This window comes from Cannabis sativa, chromosome 8 (assembly GCF_029168945.1).
Source record: "Cannabis sativa cultivar Pink pepper isolate KNU-18-1 chromosome 8, ASM2916894v1, whole genome shotgun sequence".
Classification (NCBI taxonomy): Eukaryota; Viridiplantae; Streptophyta; class Magnoliopsida; order Rosales; family Cannabaceae; genus Cannabis; species Cannabis sativa.
In genome coordinates, this window is record NC_083608.1 from 16,517,527 (window position 1) to 16,532,287 (window position 14,761).

Consider the following 14,761-nt stretch of genomic DNA (forward strand, 5'->3'; position numbering starts at 1 on the left):
TGTCCTATGAACCATACATGGAGAAGTATAGATTAGCAAACAAAGATAATTGGGGATACAACATTCATAGACCACTTTTGTTCATTCCACTGCTTTGCATGTAAAAGGTCTCAAGAACCTAAACAAGTGTATCTTTCACACAATCAAATACCCAAAACTCTCATAACGCCTACTACATGGCAACATATGCTAAATAACAGTTCAACTAAGTTGACCAAATAAACAAAATCAGGTAAGATGCAACACTACCAACAAAATCATTCACTAGCACCAGCAGGACCCACAAGCACTCCCTGAGCAGAACCTTCCTTCCGACCACTTTCGTCCTTTGCCTCGTTGCCATCTGGCTTTTGTATCCTAATTTTGTATTTGGCCTCGAGGTCAGAGATTTCCCTTTTCTTCCTTTCCAAAGCTTCGTTCAACCTGGCAATAACCTCCTCAAGGCCCTCTTTGTTGCGCTGCACTGCAGGCAAAACCTCTTTAATGGTTCTCTCCACCAGGACACCTCCAATCATGCGATAGCACCGCCTAGATGGGTCTAGAGGCTGAATTGCATTCATCACTAGTGAGTGTTCACTTACTTCCATCTCCAGTTCAGTGATTTTTGAGTAGATTTGGTTCAGTTCAGACCTCAGAGAAGCATACATGTTGGCTACTGCTTGTTCATTTACTGGTTCTTTGTAATCTCCTTCACTGGCCATGATTTCTACAGAAAATAGAGGGCAAAAAAGAAAGACTGAAACAAGAATACTGAGGAGTAACAATTTTCTAATAGACCAAACAAATCAAATTAGTTAAACAAATATTTACTAGTTTAACATGCATTCTTGGAAGAATTAAGGAGAAGGCATGATATATCACAATTTTTTATCACATTACTACAAAGAAAAAGAAGTACATCAACATACCAAGGTTGATCAATTTTGAGATTGTGGATTCTGATAGTGACTTGGAGATAGGTAACAAGATCAATAAATTTGACACAAACATCATTTTGGGTTCATGTGTACTATATCTTATCTCAATAAACTAGTAATACTTCCAATGAGATGCTGATATATGAAATATCATGTAACCAAACTAAATGCTAAGTGATAGCATATTTGCAATTATAACAACTGTATTTGAACTCAAAGTCTCAAAACTAACTTTTGGTTTCTAATGTCGATTTTTATATACTTAAATATTGATTATTATCTCATTATTTAGAAGCAAATGATCATCTGAACTTTTCTAAGAAAGTAAGTAATAGCAATACAAATTTGATTAATTAGGATTTTTGGCCCTTGAACTTTGACATCTACCAAATCATACTCCTTGAATTTTTCAAACCGTAAAAAATTCCCCCTGATTTATAAAAATTGTTAGATTTAAAGACTTTTGTTCAATTTCATTCAATTTTTCTTATGTGGCGATTGTCTATGTATTAAATCATGTTCCCCAAACTTTGATATCTACTAAATCATGTCCCTAAACTTTAATATGTAGCAAATTGTACCCTTAAATTTTCATACATGTCAGATTTTCTTTAGTAAAATTGGACAAAAAGCTTTAAATCCAACAATCACAATAGTTCGAAGGAATTTTTAACAACCTAAAATATTCGGGAGGCATAATTTGGTAAATTTCAATGTTCTGTAGGTAAAATTCTAGCCTAAAAATTTTGTACTACGTTCTCAACTTACAAAGTGGGTGTGGGTGTATATTAAAGTTTTGGCTATAAACAAATCACGGGTCAGCAATTTTTGGCTCAATAATATTATTCCTAAAAAAAATAACTAATTAAAAGAAATCTTCATGCTATCCTGCAATGCAAGTTAGTTGATGAACTCCAAACATTTTACAAGAAATTTCTATTACAAGTAAATGAATCTGAAAATATAGAATAAAAGGCAAATAAGTAATTTTCTTTCAAATTTCAACTTTACCCATGTACATGGTATATAAATCGAACTGTAAACGAGAGAGAGAGAGAGAAGCAAGGAACCTTATCGAAGTTGGAAGTGGAGAGAAGCGGCGGCGATCTTGAGTAGCGGAAATCGTTAAAGGTAAGGTCAGGGCAGTAGCTATGGCTTTTCGTGATTATTCTTTGGTGGGTTTTTGGTAAATAGATAAGTGGTTATTCGCTCTGTAATGATATAAATAATAAAGATTAATTCAAATGATGGATTAGAAGCTGTCTACAATGATATGAGTATGAGATCATAACCTATCTCAATGAACTCAATGGAAATGCAACACTCTAAACTATAAACTGTAAACATAAATTGAAAGGGCACCACACCATAGAAGAGCGATTAAATGAAGATTATTAAAACAAAAATGGTTCCCTAAGCCTGACCTGCGTGAGAGAGAGCGTTGGAGGTGGTTCCGGTGGGTGAGGGGAAGCAATTAGGGTCGGCGCCGGTAGTGTGAGGGCCTGAGAAGAAGACCGTGACCGTGGTGGCGTCGTGGTGAGTGAGAGAGAAAGTCGATTCAGCTCACAGAGAGAGTAGATTGAAGATGGAGAGGGGTTAGGGAAAAAACTAGAGAGAGAGAGTGTTGTTTTTTTTTTTTCTTTAAATAATATAGGTGGCGTTTCGTAACACAGTTTTCTGTTTTTAAAAGTAAAAAAGTAAAAATATTTTTCAAAAACATGTTCTATAAAACTGTTTTTACTTTTCAATTTTATAATTAGAAATCAAAATTTTAAAAACAAAAAATATTACTTTCAATATTTTTTTAAATATTTTTTTTCTTAATTAATTTTTTAGATTACGACCAGACCCGGACCCAAATCCCCTCCTCACGGCCCTGGCGCTGAACCCGTCTTCTGACTTAAACCCGAATCCGACCCGGACTTAGACCCGACTTAAATAAAATCAAAAAATAAAAATAAAAATGAACTTTACAGAACACACTTTTATTTTCTGTTTTTAAAATTGAAAAACAAAAGTGGTTATAGAACGCATTTTTGTTTTTCAAAAATAAATTTTTTAAAAACAAAAATTTTACTTTCATTTTGTGATTAAAAAATTAAAAAACAAAAGTGTTACCAAACGGCACCAGTTTTTACCCCATAAACTTGTTTTAATTGATAAAGGAAAATTATTACAAATGTCGTCCTTTAATTGTACTTTTTTTAAAACTATTTTTTTTTTTATATATTACTAATGTTTTTTTTTAAGGGTAATTTAATAATAGGTTAGATCAAAGAAATATGGTTAGGCAAAAAGTAGAGCATTCTTTAGAAAGTTTATTGTTTATTCTAAGAACATGATTCATCTATGAAACGTTATCATTAACATGTAAGGGAGATAATTCTGAAAAGATAAATAATAAAACCTTAAAAATTGACAATAAAATATTTAAATATTAGAAAACAAGCACCAATCCTATTCAAATTAAAATATTAGTTCTATCAAAAAAAAATTAAAATATTAGTTTAGATTCTACTTTTTATTAAATTTTAGTAATAGTGAAAATTTCATAATTAAGAAATATAATATATCTTAGAGTGGTTTAAATAGAGATGTTTTAAGGAGAAAATAACTGCTCCAAATCTAATTATGTTTTGAAAACTATCATGTTTACTTTACTCCTATTTATATTGATTGGTTCTTTTACGAGCTTGATTCATTTTTTTTTTTTATCTATAATTATTAAAAAAAAAAACAATTTAAGAGTCCATAACAAATACACAAGTAAATTATTTTAAGAATTGATGTTGGTATTTTTAGTGTCAATTGTTTTGATTAGCTTAATTAATTAAATAAACATTCGTACATGTTATACTTAGACCTAATGCAGTTATGAGTACGATTGGGCATGAGAGACACTCGGTCTTATGAATTTTTAAGAACTGCCGGGGGTGCACTGAACACCACGCGACGTGCGGTGCTCTTCCAGCCGCTGGACCCTACCTTCGGCTGAGCCGTTTCCACATAAGATTCATGACTACAAGTCAATTCTTTTGAAATATGATCAAAGTGCAACGAACTCATACATGTCTATCCAATAGTTGGGTTGGGTTGAATGAAAACCATTTTTAGCGAGTTAAGCCAACGGGAGACTTTACAATTTTTATGATAACCTCTTTTTCATATGATGATTGATGCTTACTCTAGCATTTCTTTCATTTTATTCTTCTTTCTAAAATTTCTATTTCTTAAATCTTTCTATCATATGTTGGTCTCAAATGAAAGACCTATGGAAAAGAGAGAGGCTCCTGCAGTAACTTTATATGTGAGTAACAATATGTACACACATGAATCACACATTTATGTGGCAACTAATTTCAACTAATTATCTTTATTTTTAAGGTGGATCTCACCTATCAAAAATGATTTACCGCATATGTTTTGTACTAAGTATGCAAATACATTATATGCTCACTCAGCCTTAAATTTATCATGATTATATTCTTGCCTATCAAAAAACAAATCGAAAACAAAGGCAAAACAAGAGAAAGATTTGAGAAGCATCAAGATCAATGCATAATGCACTGTGACATTGTGTATAGTTATGTTGCACACTGTATTGCCACTATATTACAAGAGTACATTTCTCAAATTTGTGTGTCAAAACTCTATATATAGCCTGCAAATTCATAGTTGAACTCCAATAGAAACATGCTCATATATCACTTCATATTATAATATATATTTATATATATATATATAGATATTAAAAAAATTGTGCTGAATTTTGGGTTATTTGACTTTAACTTTGTAACCCTTTTAAATACAAATAAAACTACAACTTCTAAATACATGGATAACATTTGCAAAAACAGTTTCACGAGTATTATACTCATGAACAACCGACGACACCAGAGAATTTTCACGACAGTGCAAGTAGATTCATCTTAAAATACAACAGTTTTGAGCTAGTTTCCACCACCAAAGCCACGAGGACTTGGCCTTGACGATCCAGAGTCTGCAAACTGTCTCCTTGACTCTGATCTTCGCTTTCTCCTAGCAGTACCAGGAGGAGCCTAAAAACAAAACAAAACAAATCCAAAACAATGTCAACATGTCACAAAACACCAACTCAAAAAGTGTTACTTGCATTTGTTTCTGGTGTAAAAACTATGATATAATGAAATAGAGTATGAACAAGGCACCTTCTGTTCAGATTTCATTGCTTCCTCGAGATTGCTGAGTGTAGGCATCGATCCGCCTTCCATTACACCCATCAAATTTTTCATACGAACACGCATTTGGAAGAGTTGAGCAACAAGTTGGCTCACCTACCATTCATTAGCAAATATATCATGTGATTTATTTATGAAATCTAATTAACTTAATTCAATAAATTTCATTAGTTATCAAGGAGCTACTGTAGAGGTACCTGCTGTTCTGATTTTCCAGAATCCTGAGCAACTCTTTTTCTTCTCACAGGAGACTCTGCCAAAAGTTCTGGCTTTTCTCTTTCCTCTGCACATTGACATGATAATGAGAAAGGTTCCAATGGGAATAGAATACACATTAAAGAGTATTGTTAATTCACATGTCAAAATATACAAAAAACTGGTGAGAAGAAGAAGAGACCAGGGGTCATCACTTCAATCATGGATTCCATCATCTTTACATTCTTTTCTGCATCACGAATTTGTGCAGGAGTAACCTGTTTGCATGCATGTCTAAAAGTTACGACTACAGATATGAATACAACTGAAACATGGGGTGACTTTCCAATCAATATGGAAAATGTGGAGAAAAGTTTTCATACCTTCCCCATTCCAGGAATCATCCCAATAACACGACTCATGGATCCCATACGTGCAACAGCGCGTGTTTGCTTGAGGAAATCATTGAAGTCGAACTTTGCACTCATTATCTTCTTTTGCAGATCTTCAGCATCTTCTTGTTTCATCTACACACAGAACTCAATTAATAAAGTACATGAAGTGCTTTCCAATATGTGAATCTATGATCGGATTGTTATAAAACTTACGATTTCTTGTGCCTTCTCAACAAATGAGAGAACATCTCCCATTCCTAATATGCGGCCCGCCATTCGATCTGGGTAAAAAGGTTCGAGGTCTTCCATCCGCTCACCTCGCCCAACTAGCTTGATAGGCTTTCCTGATACCTGAAATCACAGAACTTAAATGTGAATTTGATACAAACTACTAAACATATGAGCAATAAACCAAGTGAACTTTGAACTTAAACACCAGACAATCTGCATAACAACACTCACAAAATAAATAAGAAAACTATGTGATGCCAAAAATGGAGCCATTATAAGTTATTCATCCAAGAAAAATAGTCCATACTCCATATACTAGGCAATGACAAAACAAACCTCTTTAACACTCAAAGCTGCTCCACCCCTGGAGTCTCCATCTAGCTTTGTCAAAATAGCTCCAGTGATCCCGATCTCTACGTTGAATGTCGTCACTAAGGCTGTAGAGAAAGTTGAAGTCCACACCTTAAGAAAATAATAAAAATAGACTAGAAGTGTCATAATAACTTGCAAGGGAAACTAAATTAAGGCTTTGTTAACAAATACTAAAAAAAAAGCTGGCTCATAAATTCATATCAAGAAATTAAAGTCTCAACACGTTTCACCCTCAGGCAAGTCAAATGAAAAATATAAATACCTGCAGCTTCTTGGCCAGTCATTGCATCCACAACAAGCAAAACTTCTGTGGGATTCAGTACTCGCTTTACATCTTTTAATTCATCCATCATAGCTTTATCGATCTGATTTCAAAAGGGCAACAAACATCATACAAGTAAAATCAATATCTGGAGTAAAATTGGCAGAAAGTGTAGAAAGCCCAACACAAAATTAGTCATTAGAAATATAAATGTATTACCTGAAGTCTCCCAGCAGTGTCTACTATCACCACATCTATGTTCTTCTTTTTGGCCTCCTCTAGACCTTGCTTAGCTATTTGTGAGGGTTTCACATCTGTTCCCGCAGTGTATACAGGAACACCCACCTGTCGCAAGCTAGATTTTAGTATAAGAATAAAATCAAAGACAAAGTTAGTTGAGAAACAAAAAATTGCTTACCTGTTTACCCAAAATTTCAAGTTGGTCAATAGCAGCAGGCCTGTAAACATCTCCAGCAACTAGCATGCACTTCTTTCCCTGCAGTTGACTCGACATTGTATTAGTAAACAAGCGAAAATAGTGTACACTTGACATGTCTATAACACACAATGGGAATCATAAAAGAGATGGTGTTTGCCGAAATGCACCTGTTTTTTAAGATAAGAAGCCAGCTTGGCACACACAGTGGTTTTTCCAACTCCTTGTAAACCAGCCAACAAAATAACAGTAGGGGGATTTTTCGCATAAACGAGTTCAGAAACCTCACCGCCCATTAGTTTCACCAGCTCATCATGCACAATCTGCAAAAATTAGTAATTCGAAACCTTTGTTGTTCATCACCAATTATAATTCAGCAGACTACATTTTCAGGAATTTATTTTCAGAGTTAACAATCTCTTCTCTTCCATAAAAATATACTGTGCTTACTGACAAGCAAATTCGGTCACATTGTATTATCTTTTGATCATCAACAACAGCGAAAATTTAAAGTCAAGAACAGAATGATACATTAAATTATCCAGAATCACACCTTGACCAATTGCTGATCTGGTTTGACACCGCGAATAAGGCCAACTCCAACAGCTTGGTCACTAACAGCTTGCACAAATCTTCTCACAACAGGAAGACTCACCTATTAGAAGAACAACATTTATTGAATATCTTATTAGAAAGTGTAAAAATTAACAAAAATTACAAGACATCAGCAACTCACATCAGCTTCCAATAACGCCCTCCTAATATCTCTCATAGGCTCCACAATATTTTCCTTAGTCAAAACCTCTGAAACCCAAGAAATCCACAAATAAGTACAATTCACAGTAAAATTCAACTTCGTTCTTACAAACAAAAAACAATAACAAACCTTCTCCTTTAAGCTTGTTCCAAGCTGATTCAAGGCCACTGGTTAATTGTCCAAACATCTCTGCTCTTATAATTCCACGCATTTCCCTTTTATGGCTAACATGTTTTGAATTCACCAAACCCCATATCTCCCTCTGAATAAAATATACACACCACACACATATATATATCACGAAAAAGAAGAAAGCAAATTTTGGGTTTTCGAGTTTAAACTGAAGAAGCCAAAATCCAAGAGTAATTCAGTTACCGTGAATAAATTCCTGGAAGAGAGCGCAGTGGAGAGGTGTGAACCAGTCCAAGCTGAGCAAAATCTAGCTGAAGAAGCCTTGGAATTGTTGCAAAGGGTTTTAGTTTTGCTGGTCGAAAGAGAAGAGAAATGGCGGGAAGCCACTGCCTGAAACTGTACGGCTTCCATGGCAAAGTGACCAAAGGTTAGCTCTGAAATTCTGAGATAAAAAAAAAATCTAATCGTTATATGCAATTCTATCCGTTTTAGTGAAAAAGGTTTAAATACGGCGCAGGTCTACCATATTACTGTGCTCCCTCATTAAACGACTCTTTAAAAACAAAACGACGATAACGATAAAGACTGAAGACGCCATAGCTTGCATGACTGTTCATGTTCAGGCCGCCATAGCCAAAAGCTTAGCTCCTCCAACCTCAACTTTATGGAACACCCAGTTGAGAGAGTTCGCCAAGCAATGTCTATTCTCCGATGCTCTCCATCTTTATCGTCGGATGCTACGTTCCGGTCAATCCCCCAACGTTTTCACATTCCCTTTCGTTCTCAAGTCTTCAGCAGCCCTTTCGTTCTCCGTCACTGGAGCCCTCCTCCATGGCCATGTTCTCAAAACTGGGTGTGAGCCCGAACCATTTGTGCAGACTTCTTTGATATCAATGTACTGTAGATTCTCTCAAGTTGAGAATGCGCGTAAAGTGTTTGATGAAAATCCTGAGTCGAGAAAGCTTACTGTTTGTTATAATGCTTTGATATCTGGGTACATTTTGAACTCAAAGTTTTTGGATGCGGTTGTGTTGTTTTGTAGGATGAGGGAGGAAGTTGTGTCAGTTAATTCAGTTACCTTGTTGGGTTTGATCCCTGGTTGTTTTTCACCTGTGGATTTAGATCTTGGGAAGAGTCTTCATTGTTGTAGTATCAAAATTGGATTGGAACTTGACTCGTCTGTTGGAAATTGTTTGCTTACAATGTATGTAAAATGTGGCTCAGTTGAGTATGCTCGAAAAGTGTTTGATGAAATGCCTGAGAAGGGTTTAATTACTTGGAATGCCATGATATCTGGGTACTCACAAAACGGATTCGCCACCCGAGTTTTGGATCTTTACAGGGAGATGAAGCTTGTTGGTGTTTCTCCTGACCCTGTGACTCTTGTTGGGGTTCTGTCTTCTTGTACTCACCTTGGTGCCCATGGTGTTGGCCGTGAGGTTGAACAACGAATTGAGCTATGTGGCTTTGGTTCCAATCCCTTTTTGATGAATTCCTTGGTTAACATGTATGCTAGATGTGGAAATTTGGTAAAAGCTCATTCAATTTTTTCTTCAATGAAAGAAAGAAGTTTAGTATCATGGACAGCAATCATAGGGGGATATGGAATGCATGGACACGGGGAGCTTGCTGTGAAACTCTTTGAAGAAATGATAAAAGCTGGAATCAAACCAGATAAAACATTGTTTGTAACCATTCTTTCTGCCTGCAGCCATTCCGGATTAACTGATAGGGGGCTAGAATATTTTGCTACAATGGAGAGAAGCTATGGCTTGCAGCCAGGTTCAGAGCATTACTCTTGCGTGGTTGATTTGTTAGGCCGAGCAGGGCGATTAAAGGAAGCCGAGGAACTCATTCGGTCAATGAAGGTAAAGCCAGATGGTGCAGTGTGGGGAGCCCTCTTGAATGCTTGTAAAATTCACAAAAACGTAAAGCTAGCAGAGTTAGCTTTTGAAAGAGTTATTGAGCTTGAACCTGCCAATATAGGTTACTATGTTTTGTTATCGAATATATATTCGGATGCAGAGAATTCAGAGGGTGTATTAAAGGTTAGAACGATGATGAGGGAGCGAAAGCTTAGAAAGGAACCAGGTTACAGCTATGTCGAATTCAAAGGAGAAGTTCATATTTTCTTGGCTGGTGACAGAACTCATCAACAAACAGATGACATATATAGAATGTTGGCTGAACTAGAAAGTTTAGTAAGAAAACTTTGTGAGTCTAATGGGATTGGTGGCAAAATGAAAAACGAACAACATTTGATCGGTGAGAATAATGTTCATAGCGAGAAACTGGCGATTGCATTCGGGCTTTTGAATACTCTTCCTGGGATGGAGATCATTGTGATAAAGAACTTGAGGGCATGTGATGACTGTCACTTGTTTTTAAAGTTGGTTAGTAAAATAGCAGACCGTGAGTTTATTGTTAGAGATGCAACTCGTTTCCACCATTTCAAAGATGGGGTTTGTTCTTGTAGAGATTACTGGTAAAAACATAAATGTTTACTTACAATACAAACTACCCATGTTTGTTTGTGATAAAAAAGAAACTACCCTTGTTTGTTATGTATGATGAAGCAATTAACTCTGTTATCATTACCCCAACCTGAAAACTATGCAATGCAAGTTTTATGTGCACATATCATTATTTTTACTCTAATTAAGATTTTTGTCCCTTGAACTTTGACATGTACCAAATCATACCCCTTGAACTTTTAAGGTCGTTAAAAATACACCGTGAATTATTGAAATTGTTGAATTTAAAAGCTTTTGTCTAATTTTATTGAATTTTACTATTTCAGTTATTGTTTATATACTAAACTATGCTTCCCGAACTTTGATATCTACCAAATCATACCCATTGAATTTTGACATGTACTAAATCATGGTCCTTGAACTTTTCATCCATGTTAGACTTTTTTATTAAAAATCGAAAAAAAATCCTTAAATCCAACAATCTTAATAGTGCAAGAAATATTTTTAACGACCTTTCAGGGAACATGATTTGGTATATGTCAAAATTGAGAAGATAAAAATTCTAATTAACCTTATTATTATTACTGGTTTAGATCCTCTAAGACCTATCTCAAATGTGGGGAAAAAAATGACACAAGAAAACAAATTAACTAAATATGCACAATTTTTATGATTGTGTTCCAATGCAAATCTTTATATAAGAATAGGTTTGAAATAATTGTATTACAAAACATGAGTAGGAACCTCGAATTATATTTGACTTGTTTTTTTTATGAGAGTTACAGTCTCAGACTCAGTTTTAGTAGTCCGGTAGTTTTCTCTGTTAGCCAGCTTAAGTTGCGCTGACTTTGAGTTCACAACTCACACTCCAATGTCCATAAATTACAAGAAAAAGTAGTCAAAATCCATTTTGAAGCTAGAAATGAAAAGTACAGCTTATAAAAGAAAATGGGTTGGGACTAGTAGGGTACTAGACTGTCAAGATCCGTTGACGGGCATGCCAATCAACCACATCTTTGTATGCCAAGTTGCCTCCAAAGATGTCCAAAGCACTTCCCACTGTGACATCCACACGCCCCTTTCCTGCCACTCTAATCACCTCCAAATCGGCCATGACTGTCACACCACCAGCATAAGTGACCGGAATCTAGCACCACAAAACCACAGCAAGATTGATTTTCAATTTAAAAGTGTACATGTTTTATTCAATAAGAGGATGTGAGCAATTGCGTTTTCCATTACTGTGTAGAAGTCTTTTCATCAATGACAGATAAAAGCAGCAAAACAGTGGTTCACAAGCTGAATAAGAGGTTTTCAACTCATAAAAATTGGCAGATAAAACCACATTTTTAGTTTGAATTGACTAAATCTACATGAAGATTGTTATCAGCAAAATCTAGTAGTTAGATTTGAAACCATAGGTTACTAACCGGAGAGTGCTTTCCAAGCAATGCTACAAGCTCTTCATCAATGCCCAACCTGCAAGAGAGATATTAGAGAAGCTCAAAGATAGTTGTTGATTGAAGGGGGGAAAAAGACGTTTTTCTTTCTACTACTATTCATTTTAACTCTCAGTTAAAGGATCATCACAGACGAGTACATTTGAAGCTTCTCATAGCTTTGCCTCATTGTAGTTGCTAACTCTAAAAATACGCTATCTTGGGCTTTCAACTTTTCTATAATTTATTATTAAATAACAGTCATTGCTGGACACAAAGAAGTATACACTCAAAAGAAATAGTAATACATGATAAGTACCACATTTCTTGATAAAGAATAACTAATTTGAATCAGTAAATATTTTGATCCAGCAATAGCAATGACCTTATTTGTCATGTATCTAGGCAGATGATAACTGTACGGATATGGAGTGATAATACAATCGAATATATTTATGGGAAAGATGGACAAATCTGTTATTATGTACTTAATTTATCATATCCAGACTTTAGGTATTAAGGACTAACCCGAGTTGAGGTATAATGGTGTTTATATTAACTTACTTTTTCCCTTCAACATCAACACCATGGACCAGAAATTCATCTGCATAGTTGGCAAGAAAATCCAATACTTCCTCATCCAAATACACGTCACTGAACTTCTGCCATCTGTCAGTGACAATTGCATATTTACCTTCCTGTCAATCACAACAAACAGACATGGGACAAAGGAAGAGTAGTTAGCTGATATAATTTTCTCAACATTGGCTTTCATGCATTTGAGATATCATTAAACTCAGGATACTATAATTCTTTTAGAAAGATGTTCAAATACTACAGTGGTTCAGCGACTTTTCTTAGCTACAAACGAGTAGAAAAGAGAAGATCTTAATATATATGACTCCTGAAATAAGGGTATAAATCCTTTGGACTAGATCCTATACCTTCTTTCTGCAGCTAAGGTCCAATATAAGTCTTTCTTTTCCAACAACACGAACAAGATCCTTAAGCCTCTCAAGGTCCATTTTCCCATTGTTGAATACGTACTACAATAAAACAAAGATCAAAAGATTAAAAGATATTGAAAAGAAAAAAAAGTCCAAACTAGGGACAGTTTTCCATAATCAGATCATATGTCCTACATCACATTGCTAATTCAGGGTTATGCAAAGTATGAACTGCTATGATGATAGTTGATCATTTAATGAATTTTGTTTCATACCGAAGTGACAATCACATGGCTAGCGCCTTCCACTATGTAACTCAAAGCATTGTCAGAATTAATCCCACCTCCAACTTGCAGACCGCCTAGACATTTCCAGTCCTCGCAGTAAGTTCAGCAGAGGAAAAATCTGTAAGCTATTAAAATTATTATCGACTTACAGCAAGCGAGTAAACTAGAGGACTTGAAATCTCAGTGTGTGCAATGAGAAAGCAAATATCATGGCTTGACAGAAGTAATTGATTGTAGCCCGTTATTAGTAATTTCAAGCTTTATTGGCAAGAAATAATTATATATACTATGATACTGAAAAACGGTTCCTGTTCGAGAAATTCATTATGAAAAGGAGTCTTATATTCTGAGTCCAATATTATACTAATATCAAGTAATATTTAGCAAATTTCAATCACAAAGTAGGGAAGAAAAATAAAAGATCAACATGAAGACTTCATACCAAAGGACTATGCTATTCAGCACATGTGGCTTACCAGGATAGGCATGTAATGCTTCTATAGCTGCAGCTTTGCTCAAAGGATCTGCTCCGAGCATGATGACATGCCCACCTGTAAGTCCATCTTCTTTGTACAAATTTGCATACTCAGCAGCTGACTTATCAGATTCAAAATTAGTTACAAGGCTCGATCCATCTTCTTTGGAATCACTAAGGGTTGAACCCACAATCTGTTTCACTCTTCCCTGGAAAAATATAATATAAAAAGAACAACAAATATGATACTTTTAATTCCAATCCAAACAAAGAAAAAGAAAATTTAAAAACCCAAACTTTGTATGATTTTTCCATCATTAAACTTAATTCAGCTACTACAAAAAATCATAAAGATAGTTTCTTTTCCTGAAATATATGAAATGGGAAAAGCCTTAGATCCTAAGGGGAAGTAAAGATACCTTATGAATATCAATGCAAGGTCGAAAAGAAACCGCACAGGAGATGGAGAACCGCTTAAATACTAAACCAAAACAAATTTCCAAAGCGAATTCAATAAAAATGGAGTTGTGAAAGCCAAAGTGAAGTTAGTACAAAAAAGAAAACGAAAAGAAAAACTCACTGGTAGCCGGAGAAGACGAAGCTATGGTGAAATTGGGGTTGTTTAGGCGACAAAAGGAAGAGGGTCGAGCTCCACCGAAGGAGCTCAAGTGGCAGGGCGAGGGTACATCGAGGCTATGGAGTGTCATTGCGGTCTCCGTTATCACAGGGGCGTATAGCTTCGTGGTCTGATGGATTAGAAGCTTTCTACAATAAGATCATACTGTACACTACAGGTTCACAAAAGCATTTACCCATTATTCTTTCTAATCTCAATGAACTCAATAGAAATGCAACACCATAAACTATAAACTGTAAACATAAATTGAAAGAGCGCCACAAAACAGAATAAATGTAAGTTAAGAAAGATAAGTAGATAGAAATGGTTGACCTGTGAGAGAGAGAGAGAGAGAGAGAGAGAGAGAGAGAGAGAGAGAGAGAGAGAGAGAGAGAGAGAGAGAGAGAGAGCATTGGAGGAGCATTGGAGGTGGTTGGGTAAGTGAGAGTCGTGCGTGAGGGGAAGCAATTAGGGTAAGGCGCCGGCGGTGTGAGGGCCTGAGAAGAAGAAGACCACGTTAAAAAAAAAAGGCAATTAGTAATTTTTCCCGCCGAACTTTGACATGATTATTAAATTTAAGGACTTTTATCTAAGTTTAGTAAAAAAATT

The 14,761-nt window shown here is 35.4% G+C and overlaps 4 protein-coding genes across 4 annotated transcripts; 1 reads left to right on the plus strand and 3 right to left on the minus strand.

Annotated features, from left to right (window-relative positions):
* LOC115699250 (prefoldin subunit 2) lies at positions 1-2,571 on the minus strand. The gene is made up of 3 exons (XM_030626562.2): positions 2,342-2,571; positions 1,988-2,128; positions 1-706 (listed from the first exon to the last, which is right to left on the minus strand). The coding sequence occupies exon 3, from the start codon at positions 699-701 to the stop codon at positions 258-260; it is 444 nt and encodes a 147-aa protein (XP_030482422.1). The 5' UTR covers positions 702-706; positions 1,988-2,128; positions 2,342-2,571; the 3' UTR covers positions 1-257.
* A 2,021-nt stretch (positions 2,572-4,592) lies between these two features.
* Positions 4,593-8,384, minus strand: LOC115699246 (signal recognition particle subunit SRP54, chloroplastic). Its single transcript, XM_030626551.2, has 15 exons — positions 8,158-8,384; positions 7,912-8,044; positions 7,762-7,829; positions 7,579-7,680; positions 7,196-7,348; positions 7,008-7,085; positions 6,809-6,934; positions 6,590-6,692; positions 6,292-6,392; positions 5,938-6,075; positions 5,713-5,856; positions 5,532-5,607; positions 5,332-5,417; positions 5,105-5,230; positions 4,593-4,975 (listed from the first exon to the last, which is right to left on the minus strand). The coding sequence occupies exons 1-15, from the start codon at positions 8,323-8,325 to the stop codon at positions 4,868-4,870; spliced, it is 1,710 nt and encodes a 569-aa protein (XP_030482411.1). The 5' UTR covers positions 8,326-8,384; the 3' UTR covers positions 4,593-4,867.
* Positions 8,385-8,501: 117 nt separating this feature from the next.
* LOC115699249 (1-(5-phosphoribosyl)-5-[(5-phosphoribosylamino)methylideneamino] imidazole-4-carboxamide isomerase, chloroplastic) lies at positions 8,502-14,671 on the minus strand. Its single transcript, XM_030626559.2, has 9 exons — positions 14,486-14,671; positions 14,117-14,324; positions 13,956-14,017; positions 13,538-13,745; positions 13,050-13,135; positions 12,772-12,873; positions 12,392-12,525; positions 11,819-11,867; positions 8,502-11,535 (listed from the first exon to the last, which is right to left on the minus strand). Exons 2-9 carry the CDS (start codon positions 14,241-14,243, stop codon positions 11,359-11,361), a joined length of 945 nt encoding a protein of 314 aa, XP_030482419.1. The 5' UTR covers positions 14,244-14,324; positions 14,486-14,671; the 3' UTR covers positions 8,502-11,358.
* Positions 8,520-10,478, plus strand: LOC115699245 (putative pentatricopeptide repeat-containing protein At3g11460, mitochondrial). The gene has a single exon (XM_030626550.2). It carries the CDS (start codon positions 8,520-8,522, stop codon positions 10,401-10,403), a length of 1,884 nt encoding a protein of 627 aa, XP_030482410.2. The 3' UTR covers positions 10,404-10,478.
* Positions 14,672-14,761: the final 90 nt, after the last annotated feature.

What these genes read in the sequence shown, in the direction of transcription:
- LOC115699246 (XM_030626551.2), bottom strand. Translation starts at nt 8,325, where the DNA reads ATGGAAGCCGTACAGTTTCAGGCAGTGGCTTCCCGCCATTTCTCTTCT. An exon ending in GAACAAGCTTAAAGGAGAAG is followed by an intron (nt 7,830 to 7,911) that starts GTTTGTTATTGT and finishes CTTGGGTTTCAG; the next exon opens with AGGTTTTGACTAAGGAAAAT. An exon ending in TTGAAATTTTGGGTAAACAG is followed by an intron (nt 6,935 to 7,007) that starts GTAAGCAATTTT and finishes AGCTTGCGACAG; the next exon opens with GTGGGTGTTCCTGTATACAC.
- LOC115699249 (XM_030626559.2), bottom strand. Translation starts at nt 14,243, where the DNA reads ATGACACTCCATAGCCTCGATGTACCCTCGCCCTGCCACTTGAGCTCC. An exon ending in CTTGCATTGATATTCATAAG is followed by an intron (nt 13,746 to 13,955) that starts GTATCTTTACTT and finishes ATATTTTTCCAG; the next exon opens with GGAAGAGTGAAACAGATTGT. An exon ending in ACCTTAGCTGCAGAAAGAAG is followed by an intron (nt 12,526 to 12,771) that starts GTATAGGATCTA and finishes TGTGATTGACAG; the next exon opens with GAAGGTAAATATGCAATTGT.
- LOC115699250 (XM_030626562.2), bottom strand. Translation starts at nt 701, where the DNA reads ATGGCCAGTGAAGGAGATTACAAAGAACCAGTAAATGAACAAGCAGTA.
- LOC115699245 (XM_030626550.2), top strand. Translation starts at nt 8,520, where the DNA reads ATGACTGTTCATGTTCAGGCCGCCATAGCCAAAAGCTTAGCTCCTCCA.